General features: G+C 42.2%; 1 protein-coding gene across 1 annotated transcript in view; it reads left to right on the top strand.

Moving 5' to 3' along the window:
* LOC147683535 (uncharacterized) overlaps positions 1-17,833 on the top strand; it is a 356,113-nt gene that overhangs the window by 61,732 nt on the left and 276,548 nt on the right. The window contains exon 3 of the mRNA XM_086944873.1: positions 3,956-4,067. Coding sequence (XP_086800999.1) covers positions 3,956-4,067 — 112 coding nt within the window. The remainder of the gene's footprint in view (positions 1-3,955; positions 4,068-17,833) is intronic.

The raw sequence follows: 17,833 nt of genomic DNA, 5'->3' as shown, positions 1-17,833 counted from the left end.
ACCCCTTCCCCAAGCGCCTTGAGACCCTCTGGGTGAGCAGTGCGCTATACAAATGCCCGAACTTGAACTTGAACTTGTTCCTTAGCCCCCACTGCTCCCCTTTTTTGCCTTCTGTTTCCCTCACCACCCCTTCCCATCCCTGGTTCCCGCCGCTGTGTCCCCTGCAGCCGTGCCCCGGTTGTCCCAATTGGCCTCCCTGTTCCCAGCTGCACCTCCTTCCCACCTCCCTATATATAGCGGCCGCTGCCCGGCAGTAAGAGTGACCCTTCCCTGCCTCAAGGCAGGTCGCTCCACTCACCGCACAGCTCCACCTGCCTGCACCAGTGATCCCAGCCAGCTTCTGCTGCTGCGCCCAGGGTTCGAGGCTAGATGCTGACTCTGCGCATCTTTTGGGCCTTCCCTCACTTTATGTAATTCTGTGTTTTTGTGACTCCATGCCCAATTGTACTGGGTCCTGCTCTGTTTACCCATCGTAGCATGTTCCTTAGCCCCCACTGCTCCCCCTTTTTTGACTTCTGTTTCTCTCACAACCCCCTCCCATCCCCGGTTCCCACCGATGCGTCTCCTGCTGCCCGCCCCCTTCGTCCCAATTGGCCTCCCTGCTCCTGCCTCCCAGCTGCACCTCCCTCCCTTCTCCCCATATATGGCAGCCGCTGTGCTCTGCCTCGCAGCTGCACCTCCCTCCCACCTCCCCATATGGCCGCCCCGCTGGAACACCAGGCCAAAGGCAAGCCTGTCTGCGCCTGTCCGCCCCATGAATCGCTCCCAGCTCCAGAATCCCTGGCACTGTGAACACTACGACGCCTGACTCCACTACGGTACCAGCACCCTCCACGCACTCAACCACGGACGAGAACACACCTGCTACCGGGCCAGCCCGAAGCGCACCCAAGGACCCTTCACCTGCCGGGCCTGCAGCTTCACAAGCATCTGGCCCACCAAACCACCAGCAAAAAAAGCCAACTACCTCAGATGCATCCTCTTCAACACCCACTCCGCCCACAAACATGAGTCGAACTCTGGGACCTCCTCGACTCCACCGCCCCAGATGTCGCCATCCTGATGGAGACCTGGCTGAACCCTTCCTCTGCACCCGACATCGCCATTGCCATCCTGGAAGGCTACAAGATCACCCGCAAGGACGCACCAACAGCTTTGGAGGAGGAATTGCCATCGTCCAATGACACCAACTCCACCACCCTGATCGACAACCTAGTCAACCTCGGACTCAGACAGCTTGTGACAACACCCGCCCACGCCACCGGCCACACGCTTGGCCGCATCTTCACAGCAAGCCCCCACGATACCTTCAACCACACCACCGAACGCCACTGAACCGACCACCACTGCATCCACTTCACCTTCAGGAACCCCACCACACACCACTGCACCCAGCAGATGCCTCGATGCCACTGGAGCAAGGTCAAAGAAGACCAGCTAACCAACACTCTCGCTCAGAGCCCACCCGCCGAACCCACCGACCCCACCGACCCCAACACCGCCGCCTACAACCTCAGACAGTGGATCAACAACTGCACCAACACCCGTGCCCCGCTCAAGGCACCCTCCAACAGCCACACCAGCAAAAAAGTCACCTGGTTCACCGAAGACCTCCAGGCCTTCAAACGGACATGCCGAAAACTGGAGAAAAACTGGCTCTGTGAACGAACACCGGACAGCAACGCAGCCCACAAGAACGCCACCCGCAGACACCATCAACTCATCAGAGCTGCAAAGAGGGCCTAATTCATAGACCGCCTGGATAACAATGCACAAAACAGTAAAGAGCTCTTCAACATCGTTAAGGAACTCTCCAACCCCAGCTCCAACACCAACGACATCCAGCCTTCACAAGACCTGTGCAACTCGCTGGCCACTTTCTTCCACAGCAAGATCGCCGACATCCACTACAGCTTCAACGCCACGACCGCCCCGCGACCACTTCCCCCATGACCACCACTTGCACCAGTCGCCTGCTCTCCGGGACCAGCACCAACAACGAGGACACCAGCGAGACCATGAACACCATCCACTCCGGATCACCGCTGGACCCATGCCCCCACCACATCTTCAACAAAGCCAGCATAACCATTGCACCCCATCTCCGGAAAGTAATCAACATCTCCTTTGAGACAGCAACCTTCCCGGAAAGCTGGAAGCACGCCGAGATCAACGCCTTACTCAAGAAACCCAAGGCGGACCCCAAGGACCTCAAGAACTTCAGACCCATCTCCCTGCTCCGGTTCCCTGCAAAGGTCACTGAGAAGATCGTCAACAAACAACTGACCCGCTTCCTCGAGGCGAACAGCATCCTGGACCCGTCCCAGTCTGGGTTCCGTAGCAACCACAGCACCGAAACCGCCCTTATCGCCGCCACTGATGACATCAGGACCCTGCTTGACAACAGAGAAACAGCGGCCTTCATCCTCCTGGACCTGTCAGCCGCCTTCGACACGGTCTGCCACCGCACACTACGAACACGCCTACACGACGCCGGGATCCAAGAGAAGGCCCTGGACTGGACCACATCCTTCCTCTCCGGCAGAATTCAGAGCGTCCGCCTCCCCCCTTCCGCTCCACTGCCACCGAAATCATCTGTGGTGTACCCCAGGGCTCTTCCCTCAGCCCGACGCTGTTCAACATCTACATGGCACCCCTCACCCATGTCGCCCAACGGCACAACCTCAACTTCATCTCCTACACCGACGACAACCAGCTGATCATCTCCCTCACCAAAGACCCTCACACCGCCAACAGCAACCTGAATGAAGGAATGAAGGCAGTCGCCGAATGGATGAGGAAAAGCCAACTGAAGCTGAACGCGGACAAGATGGAGGTCCTCATCCTCGGCTCCACCACCTCAGCCTGGGACGACTCCTGGTGGCCGACAACTTTAGGAACAGCCCCGACACCCACCAACCATACACGCAACATAGTGGTCATCCTCAACTCCACCCTCTCCATGACTAAGCAGGTCAACGTTGTCTCCTCATCCTGCTTCAACACCCTCAGAATGCACCGCAGCATCTTCAAGTGGATCCCCACCGAGACAAGAGCAACTGTCACCCAGGCCCTCGTCACCAGCAGGCTGGACTATGGAAACCCCTCTACGCAGGAACGTCGGCCAAGCTCCTGAGGCGACTGCAATGCATCCAGAATGCGTCAGCGCGTCTGATCCTAGACATCCCCCACCACAGCCACATCACACCCCACCTGAGAGACCTGCACTGGCTCCCCGTCAACAAGAGGATAACCTTCAACCTCCTTATCCACCCACACAAAGCTATCCACAAGACTGGCCCAGCATACCTCAACAGATGACTCAACTTCTACACCCCCACCTGCCAGCTCCGCTCAGCCAGCCTTGCACTTGCCACAGTCCCCCGCGTCCGAAGAACAACCACCAGCGGCAGATCCTTCTCCCACCTAGCCGCCAAGACCTAGAACACCATCCCCAGCAACCTATGACAGACCCAATACCTACTCGCCTTCAGAAGACTCCTCAAGACCTGGCTCTTCGATCACTAGCAACAGCACCAACCTCCCACTGCCTTGAGACCCTCACAGGTATGTAGTGCACTTTATAAGTGTCTTGATTGATTGATTGAGATAGATAAATAGATAGAATGATAGATAAATAGATAGATAGATAGATAGATAGATAGATAGATAGATAGATAGATAGATAGATAGATAGATAGATAGATAGATAGATAGATAGATAGATAGATAGATAGATAGATAGATAGATAGATAGATAGATAGATAGATAGATAGATAGATAGATAGATAGATGTAGAGCTAGATATACACACTTTTTTCTTCAACTACCTGATATCAAATATCCCTAAATTCATGTGACTCCACTTGAATTGTTGAAAAGTAGTGATAACCTTTCTTGAGATATATGATCCTCAAACAGATACAACATAATTCTTCTCACTCCTTTTTACAGGTAGATGTGAAAAGCAATGAACCTGAGGATCTGGTGAAAACCCTGCTCTTGCAAGCTCATACTGACCTAGAAAAAGTCCGTGCTATATGGATATGGATTTGTCATCATATAGGTAGGGAGTAGGGACCAAACGCTTTGGTATATTGTAACAAGAATATAAGGAGATGTTATGGGTCCTGTATCTTAACACTTGTTGATGTCACAGGTCAAAAGGAGCCCTTCAGGATCCTAAAGATATCAACTTTTGGCTACTGTACTCTCTAGAATCGTTGATGTGGGGTATTGTGCAGCTGGCTGTGCCTCCTATCATGTGACTTTTTCCTCTTTGACACAATACCTAGACTGAAATACATGGCTGTTTTCCTATTCACTTTATTTATCCATAAATTATGCTATCTATACAACTTGTTTGTCATTTTTCTGTATTAAGTCTACCCATCTGAACTGGCCAAATAAAAATCAATCTTTGATTGCCTCTTCTTTTAGCATTTTTGTAACCAATATTTTTAGGTTCATGCAATTCTCTTGAAATAACCTCCTAAATGTATGAAGATATTCACTGCCAGAAGCATGTGAGCTGTGAGGCCAAATGTGGTGGGGTACCCTGTCAGCCAAATAAATGGTCCCCCTGCTGAATTGAGAGTCGGGTGAGCCATCATGGTTTCATGCAGGATGATCCACTCACTCTACCCTTGGAAACAGTTTATCAACAGCCTGATGGAATTGGGACCATTATAGCATTTCTAAAGGCCCTTCCCTTTCTCTGGGGCCTAATATGCTAGAGCAGGCTTTAATAGCTGATGCTTTCCAATATGGCAGACTACAGAGCTACATAATATAGCATGTTATAATGATGAATTATTTACATTAATGACACATCCATATATTGTAAATAAAATATGTATGATTAATTTGTTTACATTTTCCACTCCAACATATTTTTCAAAGATACAATAGTACTTAGAAATAGGAATACATGTTATTCATATTTTCTAAAAAGTAATGCAATAAAAAAACTGGAGTAACCAATATGTATGTGGCAACCATTCAAGGGAAAGGAAATTTCTCCATTCCTCCTCAGGCCATGCTGATCAGAAGCTAAGTTGGTCTTTGGTTAGTCGTATATGTATCTGTCAGAATATCAGAAAGGTTGCCTATTTTGCCATCACTCAATGTGGGGCGGTAGAATAGGAAACTAAAAAAAAATAAAAAAAATAAACAGAAATCTCACTTTCTGTCTGTGGATGCTCAAAAATGCATTTTGATACACTCAACAACTGGGAGAGAATATGATGGCAGTAGAGTCTTTATGAATAGCATGTTCAAAGAATCAACAAATGTAGAAACGCTATACAACTTAATATTCCTTAACACCGATCCACTTCTTTGTAATAACAACTATTGTCTTCAAAGGCCTTTTTGTAGATCCTTTTGAATCTGAAATTTGCTTGCTAGTGAATAATGTGATCAAACGAAAGAAAAACCCTAAATGGTTTAGAAGAATGACTATTTCAAGCATATTTGTGCTTCCAGGTTATCATGGATTTCACAAGATTATCGATACTGCATTAGACTGGAGAATAGATTTAGTTATATTATCCAAGTTGGATTTACTTGAAAGGACAAGGCTCCATATTAATAAAACATTGATGTTAAACATAAATTCAGTAATACAGATTATCCATACTGCACTAGATTGGAGAATAGATTTAGTTATAAAATCCAAGTTGGATTTACTTGAAAGGACAAGGCTCCATATTAATAGAACATTGATGTTAAAAATTAATTCAGTAATACAGAGGATCATTTGAGTGTTCTGGGTATTCAGTTTAAATGTATGATTCAGTGAAATTTAGGACGGACTTCCTAATACATTACATAGCATTGAGCATGTTTATTTAAAGCACAGTGCTCTCTGCATTTATGGCCAACTTGAAGCCTAGTTTGCACTTGACAAAGTATAGTGTCAAACTGTCTTACTCATCAGTAAACATATAGCCTTCTCAAATGTTTCTCTGAACAGAGCCAAGAACATGGATACCAATATACACCCCTTTAAAGAGCCATGGGAATTCCAAAACATTTCGAAACAGTGTTATATTTAACATCCTAACATGTAGATTAATCCAATAAAAGCTGAACCTCAAATCTGATGACTCACATTTTTGGAATCAATTTGATCAAAGACAATGGACACTCTTCATGGTGCTACAATAAATATATGGACTCAGTTTTAAGATTTGTTTAGTTTATTTGCATTCTGACCAGGAAAAAGCATATGTGGAGCTGAGTGGACTAAATTAAAATAACTTAATCAGTATGGAGAATAGTGGTGATAAAACAATTTATTTGTGAAAATAGCAATTATAGCCTATTTCTATGATTTATATATCAGGGTATATTTATGTTTTGAGATGTGCCAAAATTAATGAAAAGCAGACTCAGTGAAACGAAGATGATTAGAAATACCCAAACATCATTTAGAATGAAAAATGCCAAAATTCCCAAGCTTTAATTGTGAATTGGGGATTATTTCATAATATTAATATTAGCCCTTGAAATTCTACCATATTTTTTCAGACAAAAATGGAACAAAAAGGTCTACAAAACCCAACTCAATAAATAAGTGCTGAATTGAGTATGAAGTGTCAATTGACTAACAATCCATAGTCCTGGAAACAGAAATTTTATAAATTATATACATTTTATATATTTGTATTTTGGTTTTAGACTTGTTTGAAAAATGTTATTTGTTGTTTACCTAGATGCTAGTGGCTCCAATGTTTTATGACTCTTTAAGCAAAATAAAACTACAACAGTGTTACAGGGTAAAGCATGTTGAAAAATGTTACTACATTTCTTCTCTCCCTACTACTCTAACTGTATTGGGCCCTTTACTGTCGGACAATGTGCAGGACTTCCATTTACAACAGAGGCAATGATACTCTGATGAATTTTTCCACCTTTAGGAGGGATGGGAGTTAGGGTTACAAAATTCCACATTAGCTGTCCAATGTGGACCATTAATTGATAGCAGCCGCGGTCGTTAGTGGGTGTACCTGAAGGGCGGTGATGTGGGGAGGGGGAGGGGCAGGGTGGGGGGGTAGTACTGTATGGATTACGGAGTTTCACAGGTAAGTAAACATTTAAATAAATAAAATGAATTTTGTTGTATGCACTGCATCCCCAAATCCAATGCAGTGCATGCAACGAAATTCATTTTATTTATGTATATGTTTACTTACCTGTAAAGCTCCGTAATCCATACATTACTACCCCCAACATGCCCCTCCCCCTCCTCATGTCACCGCCCTGCAGCTACACCCACTACCGACCGTGGCTGATTGATAGCCAACTCACACATTTGAGATCAAATTTAAGTGCACCACTCTCAACCCCATCATTAGTAACAGCACAATGTGCATAAAAGGACCAACAGGACTCAAATCCAGGCTCAATCAGATAATTAGATTAATGTGGTTATTATATTAAAGATTCAAAGTCATTGCCACAAGCAAATTCCCAAGAAGTTCAGTTAAGAATATCACAGCTTTTATAAAAATACTAGGCCTGGGCGGTAAATTTCGTTCAGTTTGTGGAATTTGCAGAATTTGGGTCTTTTCGCGTTCCGCAAAGAACACGAAATTGCCCAAAATTCTGCGTTCCGCGACTTCGCCAAATTTTTTGCTTGTTCGCTTTCTCAATTGCGTGTTCGCAAGATATTTCCTCCCGAGCACGCAAACAGCGATTGCGAACAGTAAAAAAGCATCACAGACAAGCAATTCCACGTGTTCGCGGAATTCCTGCGTGTTCGTGGAGATTCTTTACCGTTTCGTGGAGATTTGCGTAAGGCGATTATGCAAATTCCGCCCACCCCTAAAAAATACCAAACATTTAATAAGGCTTTTTATGATGGTTATGCATAAAAACCAGCTACAGAGTTACAGAGTCCTACCACCATTAATGCAAAATTATATTTTGTTGTCTAAGAGCTCAACTCCTATGAAGAACGGGAAAGGGATCAAATTTACAATTTAATAAGGCCAAGACAATTAGCATATGCATATAAATAAAGAAATGGAAAAAATGGAAATTGGTTCAGCAAAGAAGGTTCAGTCCATCAGCTACTGACTGTAGCATAAGCAAGGTAGGAAAAAAGTATGGAGATTGTTCTTGTAAATCATAAAAAATTGATAAGCATAGCGTCCTCTCGCCAAGAAGAAAAAAGCAAGAAAATCGGTATGGCAATCTGTCAACAAGCTAAAATCAATCATGGTGCCCCTCCTTTGGGGTATCTTCTTATATAGAGTCTTTATGATCATCCCAATGAGGTGGCATTCCACCATCATTGATAGATTATCACATGTCCCTGTTCTCATAGTGTCACCTAGGGTACTTGTAGCATAGAGATGGTTTCCCATGCTAGTCATGAGAAAAAGAAAATTGAAAGCCTTAACAGGCCTAGTATCGATAAGAGAAGATACAAAGTGTACTGTCCATAGCATTAGCTAAAATTCTGTACCCCCAGGAATATTTTGCTGTGCACATTTAAGAAACTTTCCAGAATGTCAGGGTGTACACATGTACTGAACAAATAACCAACAGATCACTTGTGTAAAATATGACCCATTGTATTAAATCTGGGGAAAATTGAGCACTAGTAAAAGCATTATGAAAATGCCTTTAAATTAGCATCACACGTTTGAATGAAATGAACTCTGACTCAACATAAATATTACGAAATAAAAACTAAATTCACAACTCATTATTACATAGAAGTAGCTAATGTTAGATATACCCTACTGACACAATTTTGCACAACATTTTTATAAGTGCATGTTTTTTCAAAATCTTTTAATAAAAATTGTTTTAGTCTTTTTATAAACTTTGGAATCTCTAGTATTACTGTGCGAAGTTTCAGACGTGTACTTCATTTCTACACATTTTTGCACCAACCTTTCTAAATGGGGCCCTCTGAAAGAAAGCATCAAAATTCACTAAGTCACTTTCCTTTAACATCATAAATCTCACCAGTATATGTTGATAAGCAACATATGCGTTAGAAATTCATTAGTGCTACTTTGTTTATATGTATTAGTATTACTTGATATGTGTGATATCTTCATATTTACATTTCAACTCATGCTTTTACAGTGCTTCTGCTACACTTGACTCAATTTGACGTGTCACAATCTCGAACATTTGTAAAGTATACTTTGAGCTTTTTGTCTGTTCGATCACTAACTGTACCGTACTGTGATTTTTAAATTGTGCTGCATCACTCCCTCTTCTGTTGGTGAATCAAGCCATCAATTTAACTATCACATCAGATCTTGTCACGGATGATGGGTTTGTTGCCTTTAACCTCTTTCTTCTACTCTCTTTCACAGCTTTTAAGTCATCATACAATCTGCATTCTGTATCCTCCAATTCAAGATCAGCTCTCGTCCTTTTTACTCCATGATTTTTACTATTTGGGTATTTGCAACATTTAATTGGTAATATCAGCAGCATTATGCACAAAGAGTTTGCTACTACAAGTCTCAAAATGGAAATCAGCAGTCCATTTCCTAAATTTCTCAACCAGTTGATAACATTCTATAATCCCTTTCCTGTGGTTTCCCATGCACCATCTGATTTCAAGTCTTCCACATCTTTGTTTAAGTCAAAAATGTTTTTAATGTAACCTTCTAAGTCTTTACTCTTGTTAAGTATTTAGATACAACAATGTTGAACTTTACGTATTTGAAAGACAACTGCTCTCCTTCATGGGAACGATATCAAGGGCAAGTCGATTTTGAATCACCACCGATCTTATTCATATCATTTCTTTATTCGCAACAGAAAACTTCCCAGCTGCGCAGGTGGCAAGTTCATCAACAATATTCAGTAATCCATATATTGACGGATTGTGTATTCTTGGCAGAAAGGAAAAAGATAGTACGAACTGATATAGGACCTTATGTTTCGATATGTAGCTTTAGCCATTGTACAGTATTTGTGTCAAATCTCAAAGACACCGGTGATGATACCCCTTTTTAGGATTTTAGCATAGGGCTGACATAGGTATTTTTTCCTTTTTTACTTAGTAAGGAAATTTTAATTGCAGTGAGAGGATCTCCTAAGAGGAATATGTTAGAAGACAAGAAGTATGTCTCAAACAGAAGCAACATTTAGAGAGATCATTGAAGTTGCAATAAGCTGTTAGGCAATTTGCACTTTATAAATGCTGACAGGAGTAATATGAATTGTTTGTCATCGGCTAAAATCTTATTATGATTACTAAAGTGCTATAAATATATGTGAGATTTTGGGCTTTGAACAACAATGAGTCATGGTACAGAGTAAATTCTAATGTTATTTGCCTGTAATTGTGTGAATTGTAAGTACACGGGGTTAACATACATAATCATGAATTGTTGTTTTAGGTTATTTAATTGTTATACTACTTTTAGAAGTTGTATGTATATTTCTATAAGAATTTATTTCTTGGAAATAAAGTATTTTATTAAATGAACTATCAGGAATAGTAGACAACTTTATAATTTTCTGTGCGTTTAATAATACTCCTACTGAAGGGATTGGAAATCCAAATATGTCTCTTGCTTTTTCAGTTGCACACATACTTCGTTTTAATTCTCGCATTAAAAAGCATTAATTATTCTTTGATATGTTTAACATGATACATTTTTGGAAAAATGATTCCCATATTAAACCTTCCATACCATCCTTTTAGCAACTTAAGAAGCACTCCTCCGACATATATAATACACTTTATGGAAAATTGTCTCTACACCTTCTAAATATCTTACCCTGTTTCCATACCATTCAAATGTATGTTCACATTCACTAAATCATTCCAAAACTGTTTCAAGGTTTGATTTCTTTCTATATATACAAAGTTTACCTTTATGCTGCACATCTAAAACTAATGAAAACATTCCCAACATAATTTAGGTAATTCATTATTATTAATATTTGTTACATTCTCTTGTCTACTTTATACAAAATCTATAAAATTATTTTAAGCTCTCACTAATTTACATGTTAGGTTATTTCTAAGTGCATAAACCATAAACAAAGATTGAGTTAGTCTGAATATGTAACCCATAGTCTCAATTGTTGAAAGTTCAGGATGCAGATTTAAATATTTCAGCACAGGAATTTAAAAAAAGACACAATCTTGACTAGAGTAAAACTACACAAACAATGATGGACGGATTGCTGATTAAATCAAACATTCACCCCCAGTTGAGAGATCTGGGTTAAATCCATTGTTCTTTTGCTCACCATGCTACCCCAGTTAAGACCCAGCCATATGCAAATCAGTCTTCATCCTGTGCCCCATGGGAACAGTCCAGACCGAACTGCCAAGCCAGGTCCTCCCTGGATGGGAAACAAGTATCCTGGGACTGGTTTCTGGGTATTACCCTTCATCAGTCGGGCTTGCTTGAATTTAGTGGCACAGTGAGCAAGGGACCCATGTCTGGGCATACCCATCCCACTTTGGGTGAAAAGTGCTGTGCAAACAAATGATGGACTGATGATGGCTAAAAAACCTGAAACCAGTCCTAGGATGCTTGTTTCCAGTCCAGGGAGGACCTGGCATGGCAGTTCGGCTGGACTGTTCCCATTAGGGGCAGGGTCAAGACTGATTTGCATATGGCTGGGTCCAAACTGGAATGGCATGGTGAGCAACAAAACTATGGATTTATGCCCAGATCTCTGTACTAGGGTGAATGTATGACATTGTTCTGCATTCTATCCATCATTTGTTTGCGTAGTATTACAACTACCCCATTCCCAGACTGAGGTCATGGTACTGTTCCTGTTGGACCGCAAGGGAAGCTTCTCCAACCTGGTGGAAGTCAAAATGTACCACATCAGCGAGGCCCTTCCTGTAGTCCAATATAAGGTAGTCTGTAATATTGAATAAGACATTAGCAGGAACAGCTAGTAGCCTCATCACACATCTTAGGATCACTCTGTGAGGCAACATTCCTGTCCTCCTATCTCAGATACTTCTCAAACTCATCAACACAAGAGGCAAAGCACCTGCCCACTATAAAGACACAGAAGTGCATACTTTCGCTAGTCTTGATAAAAATGTGCCATTGATCTGCTCCACCAACCTGGAAGCTTCCGGTCAGTAACTGCAATGTGACTTCTGCTCAACTTGTAGTGCTGCACATAACATTTTCATGACCTCATTGTTAAAATGAGTTCCACGGTCTTACCCAAGAGAAGCTGGAATCCGAATTTCAGAATCAGCTCCTGTAACAGCAATTTTGCCACAGTGAAACTATCATTCCTACGAGCAGGATAAGCTTCAACCCATTTTGAGAAAATGCATATATTTACCAAAACATATCTTTAACCATTGCATAAGTGCATCTCTATGAAGTATATTTGCATCCAGCTGAAAGGACCTGCAGATTTATCAATGTGACTTATGAATACTTGTGCTTTTCTTACTGCATTTTGTTGCTGGCATATTACACAACAATGACTCAGCAACTCTTCAGTTGCTTCAAATCTGGGATTATACCACACCTGTTGGAAAAGGCACATCATTGCATCTCTCCCAACATATACAGGACCAGGTAGTGCCTTGCCATTGGTGACAATAAACTATCAGAGACTACAAGTCGGCCATCAATGTAAATCCATACATCATCTTTCCTCTTGGTTCAGCCTACTCGCACCCAACCCTGCCTTTCTGGAAAAGTCACGTCATCTTGTAACTTACTAATCTCCTACCAAGTATCTGAAGCTGACACCATCAAAGTACAGCCTGTGATATCGGATAAGTATGGGCAAATTTTGCGGATTTGCGGTCCGAGTAATGAGAACAGTGAGGATATAAGGCTCTTTCATTTCTTATATTCTTTTCCTTAGATTACATTTTCTAAAATCCTCAAATGTCCCACAATGAGGGAACTGTAAGCACTCATCCTTCTCAGTAAGTGCATGTCGAAACTCAAGCGTAATCCTGGTGTAATCCTTTGTCAGTCATGACAATGTTTCCTGGCGTACCCTTGGGTGGTACTTCTAGCTTCATTTTGGCACATGCGGTGTCATCTTTCTTTATTAATTTCCGCAAAGACTAAAATAATTTCATTTTTACTCAATTCTGTATTCACAAATGATTTCCGTAAATTTAGGAAATGGTACTCTCCCACAATCCACCTGTTTGGCAACCTCAACCAATGACAGCGTGACTCTTATGACATAGCCAATCAATCTCAGTGCAGCTTTACATCAACCGACCAATCACAACACAACAAACTGTGACTTTAAACTCACTCCTTGCAGCAATTTGCTACCCTTTACAAACTTTTCTACCACATTTTTTCTCTAAGCAAAAATGATAATACAAAGTGAGCAACAAATAAAACTGTCTACTCCACTAAAGGATATTCACTCTTACAAGGTAACTTAACTTTTCTATACTGATTCACTTTGGATGAACTCTCGACCAGCAGGATTTCACTCTTAATTGATATAGTTAACCCCTGAGCACACATACTGATCGTTTACCACTAACACACAAAGAGAACCCTTAGATGACATCTCACGACTAACAAAGCAAACAAACAACTTACTCAGTGTCTTCTATATTGAGACAACCCACAGGTAAATATCTCAAGATCTTTAGTCACGATGGACCCTTTTACAACTTTTTTTTTTTAGAGTTTTATTTTTAGAGTTTTATATAGCGCAAACTAGACCCTAAGTTATCCGGCATGAGAGTGCTTTACATGAGCACCAGTTTTGTTACAGATGGGAGATTAAGTGATTTGCCCAGAATCACAGGATGTTGAGCATCGATGCTGAGACTCGAACCTGGTTTCCCAACTTCCAGGTAGACCGCTCTAGCCATAAGGCTACATCCTCTCCCTTATTCATGAACTTTAACCATATGGACTTTAACCACTTCACTCTGTTCAACAACACATAGCCATTTTAAAAACGGTAATCTTAAGTAAAAGCAATATCAATGCACATCTCTACTGATACCCACACTCCTTTGCTGCTAGTTTTTGTCTCTATCCATCCAGGGCGAAACTCCATCAGCACTCCCACAATCCTTCTCTTTTTGCTGAACCAAAAATTGTGGATTCTTTGGACTTGGGGAAAAAACATAGGGTCTAATTACGACTTTGGCAGCCCTCCTGCAGGCCACCATGACAGCGCCCTGCTGGAGGACAGCCAAAGTTTTGGCCACACCGCCCACCCGATTATGATTGTAATCCTGTGCGGAGAGACGGTGTCATTGCAGTGCCTGTCTGAGGCTAATAGGAGTGCCTTAGACAAGCACTGCCGTAGCATGTTCCTGCATGGGAAGAAATGCATCATGTCATGCATTCCTTCCTGTCGAGGAACTGGGGGTGCAAAAATATAGGGGGGCACAACATAGCCCCCTCTGCATGCACCCCCAGGCACAGAGGTAACTGGGGGCCCTGTAAGCGCCCCTGAGTAACCTCTCTGCCACCCTTTCCAAGGCAGGCTCACTGCCATTAAAAGGATGGCAGGACGGCAATTCGTTATCTGCTCGGTGGACCTGCAGCAGCACAGCCAGCATATTACTTCCTCTGACTGTTGCACCACCACCACAGGGCCAGACATCCTTGATGGTTGCAGTAGCCCTGTGGCGGTCCAACTGCCACACTCTTAATGTGATGCACGGTGCCGTAGTGTGGCGGTGATCGGACACCCACCACAGGTTGGGCGGTCCTATGAACAACCAAACTTGTAATCAGGCCCTTAATTTGGCACCCTAAAATCTCCCTTCACTAGGCAGAACCATAGCTTTGCTACATAATCTGTTGCAGCGTGAAGCGTGGTGGAATTTTTTTTTTACATGCTTCTATCCCTACTGTTCTAACCGCAATGGGCCCTTTATGTTAAGACAATCTGTAGCACTTCCATATAAAACCACAGGGGCAATGATCTCCTGATGAATCTTTCACTGCCGATAGAAGGGACGAAAATTAGGGTGACCAAACTCCTCGTTCACTCATCAATGAGGACCATTAATTGACAGCCAGCTCACAAATTAGAGATTAGGTTTAAGTACATCACTCTCAAACCCTCAAACCCATCATTAGTTACAGCACAATTTGAATAAGACAACCAACTGGACTCAATAACAGGCTCAGACAGATAATTCGATTATTTGGTAATTTTATTAAAGATTCATAGTTCACTGACAAAAGCAAATTCTTTTTCTTTTTTTATTCTTATACCTGGTGCGTTACAATAGACAAATCAATACAATAAAATACTTCATATAATCAATACAGTGGTACAAACATACTTAAATATTAGAGAATCAGCAGAAATACATAATATATAGATATGATAGAATAAAATCAGGGGAACAAATTCATATATATATACACCAGGTCACCCTAATTGGAGGACTCTCTCCAGTCGGAAAGGGGAGCCCAGATGCAGAAGCCCATCTCCTGATCCTCTTCCTCTCTGATTATAAAGAGAGAACTCCATGTTATGAATGCCCAAAAGCCTAGCTAGGCACATCTGAAAAGTAGGTGCTGCACTGTCCTTCCATCCTGCCGCCACCAAGATCCGAAGGATTGCCACACCTATGAACACAAAGGCCTCCTTATCACTGTCAAGGGCGAGATTACTTTTGGAACCTGATATCACAAGGGTAGGGGATAGAATGATCTTGGTACCTAGCAGCCCCTCCCAGAACTTCCTGATCTCAGCGCAGATTCCCTTTAATTTTTCACCGTGATAAAACATGTGGATCTTGTTAGCTGGCCCTTCCTGGCACCTTGGGCATTTGTCATCCTCCCTTTTACCCCATTGAAATAACTTAGCAGGGGTAAAATACAAATTAAAGAGAACTTTGTACTGTTGTGCTGTTAAATTCGTGGAGTGAAACAATTTGCCCACAAGTTGTAATGCTTTATCTAAATCAAGATCAGAATCCCCCAGTTTCCCCATCCAAGAGGTCTCATATCTATCCATATCATCTTGTTATTAAGGATTTATAAATCACTTTAATTCTAGCTCCACCTTCGAATAGATAGTCAATCACATTTATTCTACCCCCTGGGTGAATATGAGGTCTAATGCCCAAAAGTGTTGGGTATATCTGGAGGTATTTAAATCCATGATTGGATGGAATACCAAATTTACATTGGATAGCGGTGAAACTCATTAGGTTATCCATATCCATATCAAAAATATCACCTACTGTACTAATTCCTCATTGCTCTCAAACATTCCCCATCCTATCATTACTCAACTGCGGGAAAATGCTAGAATTCCACAATAACGTATAATAACTAATTTTCAGAATTACCAATACTTTCTGAGAAGCTTTCCATATTCTCCAGAATCCAACCTTTACCTTATACCGAGTTTTACTGTAGTAACATCTTTCTGTTCTACGCAGCAGCAGACCAGAAGCATCTTTACCGAAGAGCAGTTCAAAAATGGATAGAGGCTTACCCCTCCCATGAGAAGACTCGGCTGGGTTAACAGCACGATCAAATGTTATAGCCATCTGGCTCAGTAAACAGGCCCAATGGTAAAATCTATTGTTGGGGGCAGCTAGCCCTCCTCTTTCTTGTGGAAGCGATAGATACTTCATAGATCTTCTGATTTTACTGTAGCGCCATATAAAATTCGCAAATACTGACTCTATATTTTTTATCCAACCCTCTCCTACCACAAGAGGGATCGAACAAAAGATATATAGAATTTTAGGGAGCATAGTCATCTTCAAACCTTGGTTCGACCTATTATAGATAGATGGATGGTATCTATTATTTTACAATAGACGTAATCAGCGGAGCAAAATTCTCTTCAATAATTACATTTATTACCGGTGTTATCCTAACCCCTAAATAGATTGCTAAGTCAACATAATGCCCATCCTGTCTTTCCACATTATCTGTGCAAACTATTTGGGTTTTGTTTTCATTCAGGGGATAACCCGAATAACTACCATAATCCCTAGCCATACGCGTGAGAGCTATCATTGTCGCAGCTGGATCTGTGGTAATTATAGCCAGATCATCAGCATAGGCCAAAAGTTTGGTGTCATGGCCCTTACACACTACTGGTTTGATAGCCTCAGAGCCTAAAATCCTACAAATCAGTTGATCAATGTAGAGGGCAAAAAGAATTGGAGAACAGGGGCAACACTACCGAGTCACACGAGAAATTAAAATTTCTTCTGAACTGCTCCCCATCGATCCTAGCCCTAGGTTCGGCATACATAGCTTTGACGGCTCTCATTATCTTGGGGCCAAAGCCCCTTCGTTCCAATATCCCCCATAAAAATTTCCATGTCACATGGTCAAATGCCTTCTCAGCATCCAGAAGGATCATTGCCATCCGCCCCCCTAATATGGTTTGTTGTTCCTCGACCTGGGATAAACTCATGCTGCCACGGAGAGACCAACCCAGCAATGACCCCTCCTAGCCTTTCGGCCAAGACCTTAGCATATATCTTAGTATCAGAATTTATGAGGGATATTGGCCGGTAAGCTCCGTGGTCCTCCTTTTTGTGAAACACAATAACGCTTGTCTCTTTCCATGAGTTCGGAATGTCCTTGGTATAGATTATGATGTTGAATAAATCTACCAGCATGGTTGCTATAATATCCTGTAAACACTTATATAATTCAAGTGGTATACCATCTGGTCCTACGGCTTTCCCTGATGCTAGAGCCTGTATTGCTTCAACTATTTCCTCCTGTGATAGATCTTCATCTAGCACCAGTTTATCCTGCTCAGTCAATTTAGGGCCCAATCGTCACGCATTGAGCTAGAAAAGTCTGTCCTAGCCTCCTCTTTTTATAGAGCCTGATAATAATTCTAAAAAACATCTCAAAT

The sequence above is a fragment of the Lissotriton vulgaris genome, chromosome 11 (assembly GCF_964263255.1).
Source record: "Lissotriton vulgaris chromosome 11, aLisVul1.2, whole genome shotgun sequence".
NCBI lineage: Eukaryota > Metazoa > Chordata > Amphibia > Caudata > Salamandridae > Lissotriton > Lissotriton vulgaris.
The sequence above is the reverse complement of the archived record's forward strand: the minus strand, read 5'-3'. Positions and strand labels throughout refer to the sequence as shown.